Source organism: Trichosurus vulpecula, chromosome 2 (assembly GCF_011100635.1).
Source record: "Trichosurus vulpecula isolate mTriVul1 chromosome 2, mTriVul1.pri, whole genome shotgun sequence".
NCBI lineage: Eukaryota > Metazoa > Chordata > Mammalia > Diprotodontia > Phalangeridae > Trichosurus > Trichosurus vulpecula.
The window spans coordinates 43493032-43511133 of record NC_050574.1 but is presented as its reverse complement, the minus strand read 5'-3'; the positions used below and the strand labels follow the sequence as shown (position 1 = coordinate 43511133).

At 38.6% G+C, this 18102-nt stretch overlaps 2 protein-coding genes across 2 annotated transcripts; one reads left to right on the top strand and one right to left on the bottom strand.

Moving 5' to 3' along the window:
* Window positions 1-978, bottom strand: LOC118836393 (olfactory receptor 10A7-like). Its single transcript, XM_036743703.1, has one exon. The coding sequence runs from the start codon at window positions 976-978 to the stop codon at window positions 1-3; it is 978 nt and encodes a 325-aa protein (XP_036599598.1).
* A 16191-nt stretch (window positions 979-17169) lies between these two features.
* Window positions 17170-18102, top strand: LOC118835624 (olfactory receptor 13H1-like). The gene has a single exon (XM_036742827.1). It carries the CDS (start codon window positions 17170-17172, stop codon window positions 18100-18102), a length of 933 nt encoding a protein of 310 aa, XP_036598722.1.

Below are 18102 nucleotides of genomic sequence, written 5' to 3'. Positions count from 1 at the left end.
TTAGGGTTCAAGACATCTGGGCACCCCCTTTTTCCTACTCAACACCCTCCACAGGGCAGCTTTCACCTCTTTGTTCCTCAAGCTGTAGATGATGGGGTTGAGCATGGGAGTGACCAGAGTATAGGACAAGGACACAACTTGCTTGCTTTCAGGAGAGTAGCTGGACTTGGGCTGGAGGTGGATGACACAAGCTGTGCCATAGAATAAAGCCACAACAATAAGGTGAGCAGCACAGGTAGAAAGGGCTTTATGGCGACCAGTGGCTGAGGGCATCTGAACAACTGCTGCCAGGACATGGCCATAGGACACAGTGATGAGGGAGAAAGGCACCATCATGACAAGCACTGTAGCCACAAGAATGTAGGTTTCAAAGACAGACGTGTCAGCACACACCAGCCTCAGGAGTGGCGCCACATCACAGAGGAAGTGGCGAACACCTCGGGGTCCACAAAATGGGAACTGGAAGAGCCAAATGGTGAACAGCAGGGAAACAGGGATGCCTGTCACCCAGCATGCCACTGCCAGAAGGAGGCAGATCCTCTGGTTCATGAGGACCCCATAGTGCAGGGGGTGGCAGATGGCCACATAGCGGTCATAGGCCATCACTGTCAGGAGGAAACACTCTGATGTAACACAGGACAGAATGAGAAAGAGCTGGAGGGCACAGCCCACCAGGGAGATGCCCCTTCCAGCCACCAGGCTTTCCAGCATCCTGGGTACAATGTCCAAAGAGAAGCAGATCTCCACCAGGGCCAGGTTCCGGAGAAAAAAATACATAGGTGTGTGGAGGGCAGCGTCAACCACAGTCGAGAGTACAATGAGGCCATTTCCCAGCATCGTGATTAGAAACATCCCCAGAAACAGCACAAAGAGAATTGGCTTCAGCCTGGGAACATGGGAAAAACCCAAGAGGACAAACTCCTCAACTGAAGATTGATTGCTTCTAGCAAAGTTCACAATAGGGTCCATAGGGTCCATCCCTTCCTGAAGCTCCAACGTGTATAAGAAAGTGATGAGCTCAAGAATACAGCAGGACCTTATTGTAAAAAGAAGAAAAATCCACTGAGAAATAGGACTATACTTTCTTTATCTAAGGTTATCACAATTGTAGGTATAGGTGACAAATTCAAATCCTAGCTCTGAAATTACCAGCCATATGACCAAGTCAGATTCACCCTACTTGTTGAATCTTACTTTCCTTAGAGGTAAAGTTATTTGATCCAGGTTACTTAGGTCTTAAGTTGTAGAATCAACATTGAGTACAAGGCATCTGACTTCAAATGAAATTGTTCTTTCTAATGTATCATACGGGCTTGGTTACTCCTGGGCTGATGTTCTTTTGATTAGGGCAAGAGATGACAAAGCTCCACCAGTATTCTCATGATGGCAGGGGAAAGTGAGGAATCCAAGCACATTGGATGACCCCCCCCCATAAGAAACTTATGCAACTACCTAGCACAAGAGTTAAGCAGCATGGAATAGCATGGATAAATATAATCTGCAACACTGGAGAAAAGATCCAAATCATTGAGCTCACATGCCTATTTGAGTATTTTAAACAAGAGATACTTAATTTTGGTGAAAGGAAGCATTGAGTGACATACATTTGGGTGAAAATAAAAGTCAGCACTATGGATATTCTCTCTTTTTTGAAAATCACAACTCCCACACCTTTATATATTATTTTGAGTTTCCATGACCAAAAATAAAATCATAACTATATAACCAACTTTCTAGTGATGAGGTTCTATGAGCCTGGTGCTCTGACAATAGGTACAGTCAAACAAGACTACACTGAGAGCCTTTGTAGCTTGGTGGGATGAAATGGATTATGGACTTCCCTGTCATATTCTTCAGAAATGAAGATTCAGCTCATATGCCTCCTTTGGGAAGGCTAACCTGACTCCCTTAAACATTATTTTTCTCTCTTCCTAAAGTATTATGCATATCATTTTATGTTTTTATCTTGTACGCCTATTAAATAATAAGCAGTTTGAGATCAAGGACTGATTTTATTTGCTTGTTTGTTTTGTCTTTGAATCTTCCACACTTTACATAGTCTTCCAAATGGTGAATATTTAATACATTTTTTGCCAGATTGGATTGGGGAGTCACTTCTGTGCCAAGATGATGCACTTTAGTCAATGGTTTTGAAATTCAATGAGTTTGTAAAAACTCAAATCATCTCATCTCATCTCATATGTATTTGTCTATGTGCATGTTTTCCAATACCTTGAGAGCACAGAACTTTTATTTTCATCTTTGCATGGCCAGTACCTAGAAGGAGGGCTAGAAATTCCCAGAGTGGCAGAAGAGCCATGAAATGTGATGGACAGAAATGGGCACTGTATTTTGTGGTCAGGGAATCTGGCTTTTAATACTAATTCAGTAATTTAATACTCATGTGACTTGGGCAAAAGTTCTTTTACTTCTAAATGAGTGATTTATCTAGGTGTTCTTCAGGATCTCTTATCCCTCTTGATAATATGAGGTTTGTTTTTTAAGGTTGGGTGAGACAAGCCTTGTCTGAAAGCAAAAGAGCAGCAGTCTGCAGATGGGGAGGGTATGAAGACACATCGGCACAAACACTCATTTCCTGAGCTCCTGTCTGACATGACAGACGTTCCACACTCAGCTTGATGTTATCTAGGCACCTCAAACCCAAAATGACCAAGACGGAACTTGGGATCCCCCGCCAAAATCCACCCCTCTTTTGACCTCTAAGGTCCCTTGAAATGCAAAGGTTTGGGGTTCACCAGCTGAGCAATCTATACCAAATTATCCTCTTCATTAATTAGGACTGGACATGAAATTAATTAATGTCTTTTAATTACTCAACATAGATCTGCTATTTCACAAAAATATCTAAGAAATCATTGGAAATCAATTATACCTCAGCTCATACTATTACTTAGGGGAAGGAGGTTCATAAGTTTCCTGCCTTCTCTAAAGCAATGTGATTTAAGCATTATTGTGGAATAATTCTTGTGTAAAGAGGTCCTTCCGCTATAAATCAACTCCCATGTCTTTTCATGATGCGAAGCAGGCAACATATGGTCTCTCTTAAATGCTTTGGAATTGATTGTATGACATGGGAGACACTGGCACAGGGCTGCCCAGCATGGTATGCCCACATCAGAGAAGGGGTTGTGCTGTATGAGCAAAGTAGAATTGAAGTAGCTGAAAAGAAACATAAGATGTGCAAATTTAGATAGTTCACCCCAAATGTTCACATGGACTATTTGTGCCTGACCTGTGGTAGAGCATTCTGAGCTCATATTGGTCGGATCAGCCACAGTTGGTATCCATGAGAATCTGGACTAGGATCTGAGTCTTTCAATCTCAGGAGCAGACATCTTTCCATTGTTCAATGCTGCTTTCTGGTAGATTCAGAGACACTTTCTCAAGAAGAAGCAGAAGGCTGGTCATATAGCCAAGTATCTGAACTGCTAGACTGGCAATCTGTCTGTTTTATCTCTCTGAAAGATGGCTCACAAACCATGTTGCTATAAGTTTGGTTTTTTTACAGCAACTCTTGAGACAAGTAGACTATGTATTATTAGTCAGCTTTCAAGGGGGGAAACTGAGGCATGAAAAAGTTAAGTGATAACCTGTGACCATAAAACTATTAAGAGTCACATCTGGGGCCAAACCCAAGTTTTTATTCAGTGCCCTTTCCGTGACACTGCACTGAAAAGTTTGAACTGTAACTCTGACCCAACCCAAGAAAAATCTCTGGACCTACCTCTAGTTCTAGCTCTTTCCTGGATTTCCTTCCTGAGTGCATGAGAATAGGAGATTTCAATCTTTGGCTATGGCTACTGGGACTGAAATCCAGGGAGCTTTCCCAGAGGATTCAAACAACAAAGAAACTGAGCTCATTACCATTTTATACTATGGGTTCCCAAGTGAAGACAGGGTAGGGAGTGGGACATCTAAAGCTCCTTCATTTCTGCTCAACACCAACCCTCATTTTATGGCTGAAAAAATGCCAGGCATGCCAACTGCTGGGGAAATGGAAAAACACATGGAAATGCACCAAAAAATAGTTCATATCTTATAGACATATTTAAAACAAAGAATATCAAAGAGGGTTTACTTTCAGAGACCAAAGGTTCTGTCAATGCTGACATTCCCTCCAATAATGCAGGTAGCAAGTTCTTGATGTGTTAAGTCATTATGAGTTCCTGTATCCCCAATAACTCATTGTCTGGTAGCCAATTTTAGCAGCCTTATTCCCCTGGTAAATTACAAAGCTAGGCCTAAAATCAATTTCTCTTGAATCTAACTACAGTGACCTGTCCTTTTCATAGAAGCAAAATACCTCAAAGTTGTAAGGGACTTCAGAGGACATCTAGTCCAAGTCATACATAAAGCAAAATCTCCTCCACAACAAAACTGACACGTGTTTATTTGACCTTTGCTTGAGGACCTCTAGTAATAGAGAACTCTTGATCTCCCAAGGCTGCACATTCCACTTGGTGGTAGCTCTCTCAAGTCTTTAGGACATTTTTCTTAACTTTTAATTTTTTTGCAGGGGGGAAGGCAGGGCAATTGGGGTTAAGTGACTTGCCCAAGGTCACACAGCTAGTAAGTGTGTCAAGTGTCTGAGGCCGCATTTGAACTCAGGTCCTCCTGACTCCAGGGCGGTGCTCTACTCACTGAGCCACTTAGCTGCCCCAGGACATTTTTCTTTACATCAATCTAAATCTGACTTTATTTAATTTCCATTTATTGCTCCTAGTTCTGACCTCTCGGGCCATGTAGGCCCTTGTTCACTTAATAGCCCTTCAAATACTTGAAAACATATGCAATGTCCTTCCCTAAGGTTTCTGTTCTCTAGGCTACATATATCCAGTTCACCTTCATTTGACATGCTTTGAAGGCCCATCACCATTGTAACCCATTTTTCTGGATGCTTTACATTCCCTTATTACAGTAGTAGACAATGTTCTTTCTAAAAAGCGTTTCCAAGAACTGAGCACCATACCCCAGATGTTGTTCCTGAGGGCTCTTACTCTCTGGATGTAGCATAAGAGCACACTAGCTTTCTTGTCTGTCATATCACAGAGTTGACCTCTAATGAACTCAGAGCCCATTAAAATACTCAGTTTTTTAATGGACAAACTTCTGCCTAATTACACACACTTTTTTTCCCTTTTTAGCTGATTTTTAATCTAATTGAAAAATCTACATTTGTTTGTATTAAATGTTCTGACAAGTTGTGAAGACCTCTCTCCTGTCACATTAATAACCTACTTCCCAAATTTGTCCTGTCTGAAAATTTGATCAGCATTTTATCTTTTCCATTATTCATATTTTGATAAATATACTGGAAAGATACTTTGATTTGTAGTCAGAGGACCTGCCTGTAAATCCCAGTGCTGAATCTTTCTATTTTTCTCAAGTCATTAAAGGTCATGTCGCTTCAATTTACCCATGTAAAATGAAAACATTGGTTTACATGGTCTTGAAAGTCCTTTCAGTTTTAAAATCATTATCCTATGTTCAAATCATAGAGAAAAGGACATATTCTTATTGTACTCTTCTAGACACCTCCTTCCTACCTGGTATTGCCTCTCCAAGAATTCATGTGCATAAACAGGGTTTTTGGAGAGGGGAAGGTGTGAAAATTTACTTTAAAAAACTTAAAGGCTCTCACTTATGTACAGGGTATCCCTAATGTGTGGACACATAGGCAAAAATGCATATTTTGAAATATTTGGAATATTAACGGCCCTTAGCCCCCTTGACTTCTTTTTCTGGGGTATGCTAAAGGAGAAGGTTTAATCAATGAAAATCACAGATGCAATACACTTGATTGAATGCAGAAAGAGTGAATGTGCTAAAATTGTCAGCAATGTGGATTTCTTCCATTGACTTCATGTGAATCTTGCAAAGCGCATCAACCTTTGCATCACAAATGATGGAAATCATATTGAAGATGTTATTTGTTAATATTCCAATTAAATAAAATGTTGTTAAAAACTTCATTCATTTCATTTCTTGAAAATACACATTTTGCCTATGTGTCCAGACTTTAGGAATACCCTGTAGAATGGACCCCCAAGTTCTCAAAGTCTTTGTCCATAAAGCAGTTGAAGACAACCTGTTAGTTGCTTGTAGTTGACCTAAGTCAGCCAGTTCTTTTCCAGAGACTGAATTCCTCTGTGGTGTTTTGTCTTGACAGTCAAATGAGCTTGTTTCTTATTGATGTTATATTTTGACCTGTTTCTGCTAACCTCCTGACAGAACTTCATGAGCTCTAGTGGAGTGCACCAGATTTGGTCTGTTTCATGTTTTACTCCTATCTTCTGATCTGAGTTCTTTCTTACAGCTGTGGGGTGGGTTTCTTTCTTTCTTTTTGATGATTTTTTTATATTTTATTTTTTCCAATTACATGTGAAAGCAATTTTAACATTTTTTAAAAAAATGTTGAGATCCAAATTCTCACCTTCCCTCACCTCTCCCTCCTTGTGAAGGCAAACAATTTGATGTAGGTTACAAATGTGCAATCATGAAAAACATATTTCCATATTAGTCATGTTGTGCAAGAAAACACAGACCAAAAAAAAAGGAAAGGAAAAAAAGAAAATAAGAAAAATAAAGAAGTATGCTTTAATATACATCCATACACCACCAGTTCTTTCTCTGGAGGTGTACAGCATTTTTTATTATAAGTCCTTTGGAATTATCTTGGATCATTGCATTGCTGAAAATAGCTAAATCATTCATAATTCATCATTGTGCAATATTGATATTCCTGTGTACACTGTTTTCCTGGTTCTACTCATTTCACTTTGTATCAGTTCATGTAAGTCCAGGTTTTTCTGAAATCATCCTGTTTATCATTTCTTATTATACCATAACTAGTTCAGTCATTCCCCAGTTGAGGGGAATCCCCTCAATTTCAAATTCTTTACCACCACAAAAAAGTTGCTACAAAACCAAAGAAATATACATTACAACTATTTACATTTCAAATGACTTTCCATTTCCATTTTATCCAATGTTCATTTTGTCCAATTATGTCCATTACAGCTTGCTAATAACATCTTCATGGGCAGGTAGGTGGTATAGTGGATAGAGCACTGGTCTTGGAATCAGGAAGACATATTCATGAGTTCAAATCTGGATTCAGACACTTGATAGTTGGGTGACCCTGGGCAAGTCATTTCAACCTGTTTGACTTAGTTTCCTCATCTATAAAATGAGCTGGAGAAGAAAATGGCAAACCACTCTGGTATCTCTGCCAAGAAAACCCAAGGGTCATGAAGAGTCAGACATCATTGAAAGGACTTCAACAACAAAAAATAACATTTTCTCTGCCCCCTTCTTTTGACCGTTAGCTCATTCATTTTGGTATTTGTATATACATCATTCCACTCTTATGGTAGTAGACAGCATGCATGCTACTTTTCGGATGCTGTTTTCTTTTCTCATAACTTGATGTGTCTTTTCAAATTTTTTGTTGTTGCTGTTTAGTCCTTCCAGGCATGTCCGAGTCCTTATGACCCCATTTGCCACTACTATATTATATAGTGCTAGAAATTCTATTTCTATAGCAATTAGAAAAAAAGGAAAAGGCAGTGGCGCCAAGATGGCCACATGAAAACATCATCTTACTGCAGCTCTCTCACAAGCTCAGAAATCTATAAAAAAGTGAATCTGAGAAGATTTGAGAGAGTTAGAAGCTGCTAGCAGTCTGAGTGGGGCAAATTTCCAAGCCAGGAGAGTCCAAAAGGTCTACGGGATGGAACTGTAGGCTGGGAGAGTGCTCGGCTTGTGGAGCTGCACCAGACAGCACCAAAGGGGAAGCAGCTGCAAAAGTCAGCCAGCGAACCAGGCTGGGAGAAAGCTGGGTGCCTGAAACTGGCAGAGATCCCCAGGCCTCCCAACATAGGACAGGAGTCTGTAGAAGTGATGAGAGGCAGCAATGCAATACCACCTACCATAAGACATCAACTCCTGCGGCTTGCAGCCCAAAGGTTAGAAACGCGTCTTCTTGAACTTCTGGGAGACATAATGGCCAGGTAAATAGCTCTAATCCCTCCCCACCGACCCAGAGAATGCCTCGGGAAAAAATGCTGGAATAGAAGAGACAGAAGTAGGGCTTCAGTGGCCAAGCAGTGGGAGTTCCTAAGTCCCAGAGGGGCAGAGCCAGCAGTGGTCAATACCAGGAGCCCAGACATACCTTTGCACATCCAGGGGAACTGGCAGACAACAGCACAGACAACAAACAGCTGAGGCCATTGCTGAAGAGCAAATTTCTGAAGAGCAGCCCCAAGGGAAGAGGAGATTTCAGGCAACCAGACCCATCCCCCACACCCCAGGAAACTGAAGGCTATAATATACAAAGCCGGTAACTAGACTCACATTCCTCAGAACAAGAAACCTGGGACAGAGAGCCCTGAGCCCCAAAAGCAGAAATTCACTGTAAAGCCAGGAAAAAGCTAAACAACATAAGAACACAAAAAAACTGAGGACCATTGATTCATTTTACAGAGACAGGCATGATCAAAATACCGATTTGAAAGAGGTAGCATTGATGCTATACCCACATCTAATACCTCAAAGGGGAATGTGAACTGGTCTCAAACCCAAAAAAACATTACTGGAAGAGCTAAAGGAGAATTTTAAAAACCAAATTAGGGAGGTAAAAGAAAAAAATGGAAAAAAAATGGAAATAAAAACGACTGATGAAATCAAGTCCTTAAAAAATAAGATTGGCAAAATGACTATGGAGATTCAGAAACTAAATAGAGAAAATGACACCATGAGAGATAAAATCAACCAATTGGAAAAGGAGACTTAGAAGCAAAATGAAGACAACCACTTATTAAAAATTAGAATTGAGCAACTGAAAGCTAATGACTCTATGAGGCATCAAGAAGTAGCAAAACAAAATGTAAAGAATGAAAAAATAGAAGACAATGTGAAATATCTGATTGGAAAAACAATTGACCTGGAAAATAGATCCAGGAGAGACAATTTAAGAATTAATGGTCTACCGGAAATCCACAATGATAAAAAGAGCCTTAACAATATCTTTGAAGAAATTATCAAAGATAACTGCCCAGAGGTCCTAGAACCAGATGGTAAAATAGTCGTTGAAAGAATCCACCCATCACCCCCCCTAAAGAGATCCAAAATTGAAAACACCAAGAAATATTATAGCCAAATTTCAGAATTACAAAGTCAAGGAGAAAATACGGTAAGTAGCCAAAAAGAAACAATTCAAATATCGTGGAACTATAGTCAGGATCATACAGGATCTTTCAGCTTCTACATTAAATGACAGAAGAAATTGGAATATGATATTCCAAAGGGCAAAGAAGCAGGGACTACAACCAAGGATCAACTACCCAGAAAAACTGAGCATCATTTTTCAGGCAAGGAGGTAGACATTCAACGAAATAAGGGAATTCCAGATCTTCCTGATGAAAAGGTCAGAACTCAATAGAAAATTTGATCTTCAAATACAAAACTCAAGAGAGACATAAAAAGGTAAACAGGGGGAAAGACCCCCCAACATAATTAATCAATAAGGGCAAATTATTTACATCTTTATATAGGATTATATCATCTTATGTATGATATATGTGTGTGTGTGTGTATTATGTCAATCTTGAGAATAGTACAATTATTATGACAATTGAAAGGGATACACATACACTGTGGATGTCTGTATAAAATAACTGATATAAGGATAAAAAACATAATTAAGAGATGTAAAGGAGGGTTCTGGGAGAAGAGGTAAGGAGGTAGTAGAAAAGGGTAAATTACAACAAATGAAGAGGCACAAAAACACATTATAATAGAGGGAAAGAATGGAGGGAGAAGAGCAGTATTTGAGCTTTACTCTCATCGGATCTGGTTCAAGAAGGGAATAACATACCCTCATAAGTATAGAAATCTAACTTGTCCTACAGGTACTAGGAAGGGAAAGGGGGAAAAAAGGGAGGGGGTCGTCAGAAGGGAGGGAAGAAGTGGCAAGTGGAAAACGGTAAGATAAGGGAGGGGAATCAAGAGGGAGGGTAAACTGAGGAAGGCAGTGGTCAAAAGCAAAACTTTGTTGAGGAGTGGAAGGGGAAAGGGAGAAATAAAAGCATAAACAGGGGGGAAAGAGGATGGAGAAAAAGACACAGATAGTAATCGTAACTGTGAATGTGGATGGGTTGAACTCTCCCATAAAGCAGAAGCAGATAACAGAATGGATTAAAAACCATAATGCTACACTATGCTGTTTACAAGAAACACATTCGAAACAGGGGGATATGCACAGGTTAAAGGTAAAAGGCTGGAGTAAAATATATTGCACTTCAGCTAAAGTAAAAAAAGCAGGTGTAGCAATCCTAATCTTGGACAAGGCAAAAGTAAAAATAGATTTAAATAGAAGAGATAAGGAAGGACACCACACCCTGCTGAAAGGCACCATAAACAATGAAGCAAGATCATTGTTTAACATATATGCACCAAGTGGTAAGGCATGCAGATTCTTGGAGGAGAGGTTACAGGAAGAAATAGACAGCAAAACTATAGTAATGGGAGACTTCAACCTCCCCCTCTCTGAACTTGATAAATCTAACCTCAAAATAAATAAGAAAGAAGTTAAGGAGGTGAACAGAATTTTAGAAAAGGCGGATATGACAGAGCTCTGGAGAAAACTTAATGCGGATAAAAAGGAATATTCTTTCTTCTCAGCAGTACATGGCACATACTCAAAAACTGACCATATACAAGGTCATAAAAACCTCACAATCCACTGCAGAAAGGCAGAAGTCGTCAAAGCATACTTTTCAGATCACGACGCAATAAAAATTATTTGTAACAAAGAACTGTGGAAAAATAAGCTAAAATTTAATTGGAAACTAAATAATCTAATTCTAAAGAATAAGTGGGCCAAAGAACTAATCAGAGAAACAATTAATAACTTCATTCAAAAGGATGACAATAATGAGAAAACATACCAAACTTATGGGATGCAGCAAAAGCAGTTCTTAAGGGAAGTTTTATATCTCTAAATGCTTACATGAATAAAACAGAGAAAAAGGAGATCAATGAATTGGGCATGCAACTGAAAAAACTAGAAAAAGAATAAATTGAAAATCCCCAATTAAATACCAAATTAGAAATACTGAAAATCAATGGAGAGATTAATAAAATTAAAACCAAGAAAACTATTGAAATAATAAATAAAACAAAGAGCTGGTTTTATAAAAAAAAAACAATAAAATTGATAAACCTTTGGTCAATTTGATTAAAAAAAGAAAGAAGAAAATCAAATTACCAGTATCAAAAATGAAAAGACTGAATTCACCTATAATGAAGAGTAAATCAAAACAATAATTAGGAATTATTTTGCCCAATTGTATGCCCATAAATTTGACAACCTTAGGGATATGGATGGATATCTACAAAAATATAAATTGCCGAGGTTAACAGAAGAGAAAGTAAAATTTCTAAATAAACCCATCTCAGAAAAAGAAATAGAGCAAGCCATCAATGATTTCCTTAGGCAAAAGTCTTCAGGGCCAGATGGGTTTACATATGAATTTTATCAAACATTTAAAGAACAATTAATTCCTATACTTTATAGACTATTTGGGAAAACCAATGAAGAAGGAGTCTTACCAAATTCTCTTTATGACACAGATATGGTGCTACTACCCAAACCAGGAAGAGTCAAAACAGAGAAAGAAAATTATAGACCAATTTCCCTAATTAATATTGATGGCAAAAATTTTAAATAAAATATTAGCAAAAAGATTGCAGCAACTTATCATGAGAATAATACAATATGACCAGGTAGGATTTATTACAGGAATGCAAGGGTGGTTCGATATTAGGAAAACTATCAGCACAATTGATCATATCAACAACAAAACTAGCAGAAACCATATGATCATCTCAATAGATGCAGAAAAAGCCTTTGACAAAATACAACACCCATTCCTATTAAAAACACTAGAAAGCATAGGAATAAATGGAGGCTTCCTTAAAATTATAAATAACATCTCCCTAAAACCATCAACAAGAATTATTTGTAATGGGGATAAGCTAGATGCATTCCCAATAAGATCAGGGGTGAAACAAGGATGTCCATTATCACCCCTACTATTCAATTTGGTACTAGAAATGTTAGCTGTAGCAATAAGAGAAGAAAAAGAAATTGAAGGAATTAGATCAGGAAAAGAAGAAACTAAATTATCCCTTTTTGCAGATGGTATTATGATTTACTTAAAGAATCCTAGAGAATCAAGTAAAAAACTACTGGAAATAATAAACAACTTTAGCAAAGTTGCAGGATATAAAATAAACCCACATAAATCCTCAGCATTCCCATACATTACTAACAAAGCCCAACAGCAAGAGATAGAAAGGGAAATTCCATTCAAAGTTACTGTATACACTATAAAATATTTGGGAGTCTATCTGCCAAGACAAACCCAGGGCCTATATGAACATAATTATGAAACGCTTTCCACGCGAATAAAGACAGATCTAAATAAATGGAAAAATATCAGTTGCTCATGGTTAGGCCAAGCTAATATAATAAAAATGACAATTTTACCTAAATTAATCTATCTATTCAGTGCCACACCAATCGAACTACCAAAAATTATTTTACAGAGCTGGATAAAATAATCAAAAAAATTCATCTGGAAGAACAAGAGGTCTAGAATATCTAGGGTATTCATAAAAAGAAATGCTAGGGAAGGTGGCCTAGCCCTACCAGATATTAAACTGTACTATAAAGCAGCAGTCATCAAAACTACCTGGTACTGGCTAAGAAACAGAGTTGTGGATCAGTGGAATAGGTTAGGTATACAAGATGCAGAAGTCAATGACTATAGCAATCTACTCTTTGATAAACCCAAAGAATCCAGCTTCTGGGCTAAGAATTCACTATTTCACAAATACTGCAGGGAAAATTGGAAAATATTAGGGCAGAAACTGGGCATAGACCAGTATCTTACACCATATACCAAAATAAAGTCAAAATGGGTTCATGATTTAGGAATGAAGGCTGATACTATAAGCAATTTGGGAGAGCAAGGAATAGTTTACATATCAGATTTATGGAAAAGAAAAGAATTCATGACTCAACAAGAGATAGAGAGCATTACAGAATGCAAAATGGATAATTTTGATTATGTTAAATTGAAATGTTTTTGTATAAAAAAGCCAATACAACAAAGATTAGGAAGGAAGCAGAAAATTGGGAGAAAATCTTTACAACCTCTATACTTTAGAGATGCTGGCCTCATCTCTAAAATATACAGGGAACTGAGCCAAATTTATAGGAATACAAGTCATTGCCCAATTGAGAAATGATCAAAGGATATGAACAGGCAGTTTTCAGAGGAAGAAATTAAAGATATCTATAAGCATATGAAAAAATGCTCAGAATCACTACTGATTAGAGAAATGCAAATCAAAACAACTCTTAGGTACCAGATCTCTCTGTCAAATTGGCTAAAATAACAAAACAGGAAAATGATAAATGCTGGAGATGTGGGAAAATTGGAACATTGTTACATTGCTGGTGGAGTTGTGAATGGATCCAGCCTTTCTGGAGAGCAATTTGGAACTTTGCCCAAAGTTCTATAAAAATGTGCATAGTGTTTGACCCAGCAAACCACTTCTAGGGCTGTATCCCAAAGAGATCACACAAGTGGGAAAGGGACCCATATGTACAAAAATATTTATAGCAGCTCTTTTTGTAGTAGCAAAAAATTGGAAATCAAGGGGATGCCCATCAATTGGGGAATGGCTGAACAAGTTGTGGTATATGAAGGTAATGGAATACTATTGTGCTATAAGAAATGGGGATGATACAGACTTCATAATAACCTGGAAATACCTATACAATATAATGCTGAGTGAGCAGAGCAGAACCATGAGAACATTATTCACAACCAGAGATATATGGATTCTGTGATGACTAACCCTGATAGACTTGGCTCTTCTCATCAATACAAGGTGCAAAGACAACTCCAAGGGACTCACGATGGAGAATGCTATCTACATCCAGATAAAGAACTATGGAGTCTGAACGTAGGTCGAGGCACACTTTACACTTGCCTTTTTTTCCTTTTTTTCCTTTGTTTTTTTGGGGGGGGGGATTTTTTTTTCTATTATGCTATAAGAAATTACGTGCAGGCTCATTTTAGAAAAACCTGGGAAGACTTGTATGAACTTATCCAAAGTAAAATGAGCAGAAGCAGGAGACTATTTTACACAGTAACAGTAATATTGAATGATGATCAACTGTGAATCACTTAAGTATTCTCAGCACAATACAATGATCCAAGAAAATTCCAAAGAACTTAGGATGAAAAAGGCAAAACACCTGCAGAGAACAAACTGATGGAGTCTGAATGCAAGGAGATAAAATCAAGGAAGCAACAGTACTATAAAAAGCAAATGCTGGATTTTGGGATCAAGACCATTGCTGTAATAGAGGCAGCTAGGTGGTGCAGTGAGTAGAGTACTAGATATGAAGTCAGGAATACCTGCCTTCAAATCTGACCTCAGACATTTACTAGCTGTGTGACCCTGGGCAAATTATTTAACCTATGCTTTCCTTGGTTTGCTGAATAGCTGAATTGCTTTTTTTCTGTGAGTCAATCAGATAATTACATCTTCCAAAACTTCTCCACTAATGGCTGAGTGGTTCAGAAAGTTTACTCTGAATTCCCAAGCCAATCTCAGCACTTCAGATTTTAATGAATGCCTTGCCCTTTAGAGGCCCTCTCCTGAAGCCTCTGGAGTCAGTGAGGAGGAGAGATGAAGGCAAGTTTTGCCTCCTTCCCCAATTATTCTCCTCCTTTTGCATTGGCTCCATTCAGGTGCCAGCCTTCCAATACTAGAAGATTTCCTTGAGATTGTATGGGTGGGTGGTATGTGTGTGGAGGGGGTTAGTGGTTTTTGGAAAAGAGAGCTAGACGGACAAGAGAAAACTTGATCCTGGGAACTGTTTGGAGATCCAACTTTACAATTTTCTTTTATTTTTGGCAGAATGAGACCCATTGGTTACTGGCACCTTCTTGTAGCTACCCACACAGCAGGTGAAAAAGAATGGTTTCGATCTCTTTGGAGAAGACTTCCTATCCTAGGTATGTGGTTTTTTGAGGGCCTGAGTGGGTAGTGAAGCCATAGAGGTGGGGGATGATATTGAACCAGGGACATTTTCTGCAAATGCTCCATCATTAATGCTTTCAAACAGGAAATGAGACAGAACCATCAGAAGTGGATCATGGAGGACAGTGAATGTATATATGAAAAAAGGATGTTATGGACCAAAGAGAAAGCTAAAGTTTCTTGAGAGATCCTTCTTCATAAAAGAATGAAATATCAGAGCTGGAGAAGAAAAAAACTGTTAGAACACAAAATGGAGAGATACATTAGAACATAGAATGTTAGAACTTGAGAGTTTTGTTAACCTAAAATGTAGAATGTCAGAGCCAGAACAAATTTTGGAACATAAAACAGAATTCAGAGCCTCCATGGGTCTTTCAGACCAACCTCATACTTTTATACATTAGGATATGGAGGTGAAGAAAAGTGTAGTGATATCCCTAATGTCTTAGTAGCCAATATGGGATTATGAGTAGAACTGTCATTAAAAACCAGATGTCTTGAAGATGATTCCAGTGAATTTTCCCTTATGATATGCTGTCTCTTGGTGCTGTTCTTAGATTTGAAACACAGCTCTATGAACACCTGCTTCCACTTTCTGGCAGGAATCTGTTATTGCCAGATGTACCCCTGAGGGGGTAGTGTCTGCTTCAGACTGCCTGCTTTAAATGGTTTGATCAGTTTGAATAAGTTGTTTTCCCCCAGGGAAATTAGTCTTGAACTGAATCAAAGGAGCTGACCCAGGACAAATAGTAATAACTGCATTTATAGATCCCTTTAAGGTTTGTAAAATGCCCTAAACATATCTAATTTTATGCAAAAACAATAATCCAAGGATTTAAATGCTATTATCATCCCCATTTTACAGATGAAAAAACTGAGTCTGAGGGAGATTAAGTGATTTGCCCAGGGCCACATAACTAGTAAATATCTAAGGTTATATTTGAACACAGATCTTTTTGATACAGGGTCCAGAATTCCAATCAAAGTGCCACTTACCATTTGTTGGTAAATTTAATTTATTTTCCACATGTCACAACATACACACAGACACATACACAGAGAGAGAGAAAGAGAGAGAGAGAGAGAGAGAGAGAGAGAGAGAGAGAGAGAGAGAGAGAAGCTGTATCACATCCAGGGACCTGTGGCTAGTCTGATCAGGAGAGTAAACTGGGGCAATTGATTGAAATAATTGGAGATTTTGAGCATGAAAAAGAGAAAACTGATTGGGATATGATCACTGTCTTAAGATATCCAAAGGTCTCTCACGTGGAAAAATAAATAGGATTCTGTGTGAATCCAAGGGGAGAATGGGGACATGGTATAGTTGAAATGGTGCTGAGCTTGGACTTTCAAAACTTGGTGTGTGTTTTGGTCATAATATTCACTATCTTTGTGATTTCAGGACAATCACTTAACCTCCTTGGGCCTCAGTTTCCCCATCTGTAAATTGAAGTGGTTATATTAAATAACCTCTAAGGTCCCTTCCAGCTCTGAAATACTATGATCCTTTGACTCTATAAGTAGTAGGGAAGCAGATATTGACTCAATATAAAAATAAACTATTAAATTATTAAACTATTAAGATAGAGAATTAAGTTACCTTTCAAAATAGTGAGCTTCTCATCATAAGTGTTCAAGGAGATCATGGATTCATATCATTTTACTTCAACAAACATTTATTAAGTGCCTACTATGTGCAAGACTTGAGTGATCCAATTTCAAAACCAAAATAGTCCCTGACCTCAAGGGACTTACATTCCTTTGGGGAGAATATAGCATTTCTACAAATAAGTAAATTCAAATTATATACAGAGAGACAGAAGATGATTTAGAGAAAGAATTCTAGCAACTAGGGGGTGAGGGAAGCTTTGTAAGCCTTTATGAAATCATAGATGTTTAGTTCTTGGTCAAAATGGCTCATGTGAACTGGTCTGACATTCAAAATATCTGTCAAAATAGTTACAATTTGAAAAAAGTTGTGATTTTTTTCTATTTTACTGCAGTTAGAGAAGAGAGAAGGCCATGGATGGAAGAAATGAAACAGATGTGACCTATTTTATTCTAGTTGGACTCTCAGAGTATCCCAGAGCCCAAGCCATCTTCTTCTGCTTGCTCTTGATGTTCTATCTTATCATATTACTTGGGAACAGCCTCATTCTCTTCTTGATCCACTTTGATTCCCGGCTCCACACTCCCATGTATTTCTTCCTCAGTAACCTGTCCTTCCTGGACATGTGTTACACTTCATCTAGTGTGCCTCAGGTTCTTATCAACTGCTTGGTCAAGATTCCTTCCATTTCCCTGGGCAAGTGCCTGGCACAGATGTGTGCTGGCCTTTACTTTGGGGTTGTAGAATGCCTCCTACTAGCTGTCATGGCCTATGATCGTTGCATTGCCATTGGAGATCCACTGCGCTATCCAGTTAGGATGAGTCCCCAGCTCTGTGTCAAGCTAGCAGTGGTGTCCTGGGTGATAGCCTTTCTTCTGACTGTGGTTCCAACCCTTACAATGCCACTGGAGTTCTGTGGCCATCACATGATCAATCACTTTTCTTGTGAACTCTTAGCCATCCTCAAGCGAGCTTGCAATGATCTGAAGTTATATAAGTGGTTGATGATGGCTACCAGTTCCTTGACTCTCCTGACACCCTTTGCCTTCATCCTTGCCTCCTACGGACGCATCCTTGTGGCTGTACTGAAGATGCACTCAGCAGAGGGTCGAAAGAAGGCTTTCTCCACCTGCAGCTCCCATATAACTGTGGTAGTTATCTTCTATGGTACAGCTATCTCTGTGTACATGATTCCTCAGGACAAGGCCAATCAGGATCAGGACAAGATCATCTCTATGTTGTATGGTATCTTTCCACCCATGCTCAACCCCCTCATCTACAGCCTTCGGAATAAAGATGTGAAGATAGCATTAAGGAAGCTAGTAGGGGAGAAGAATGTCTCCTAA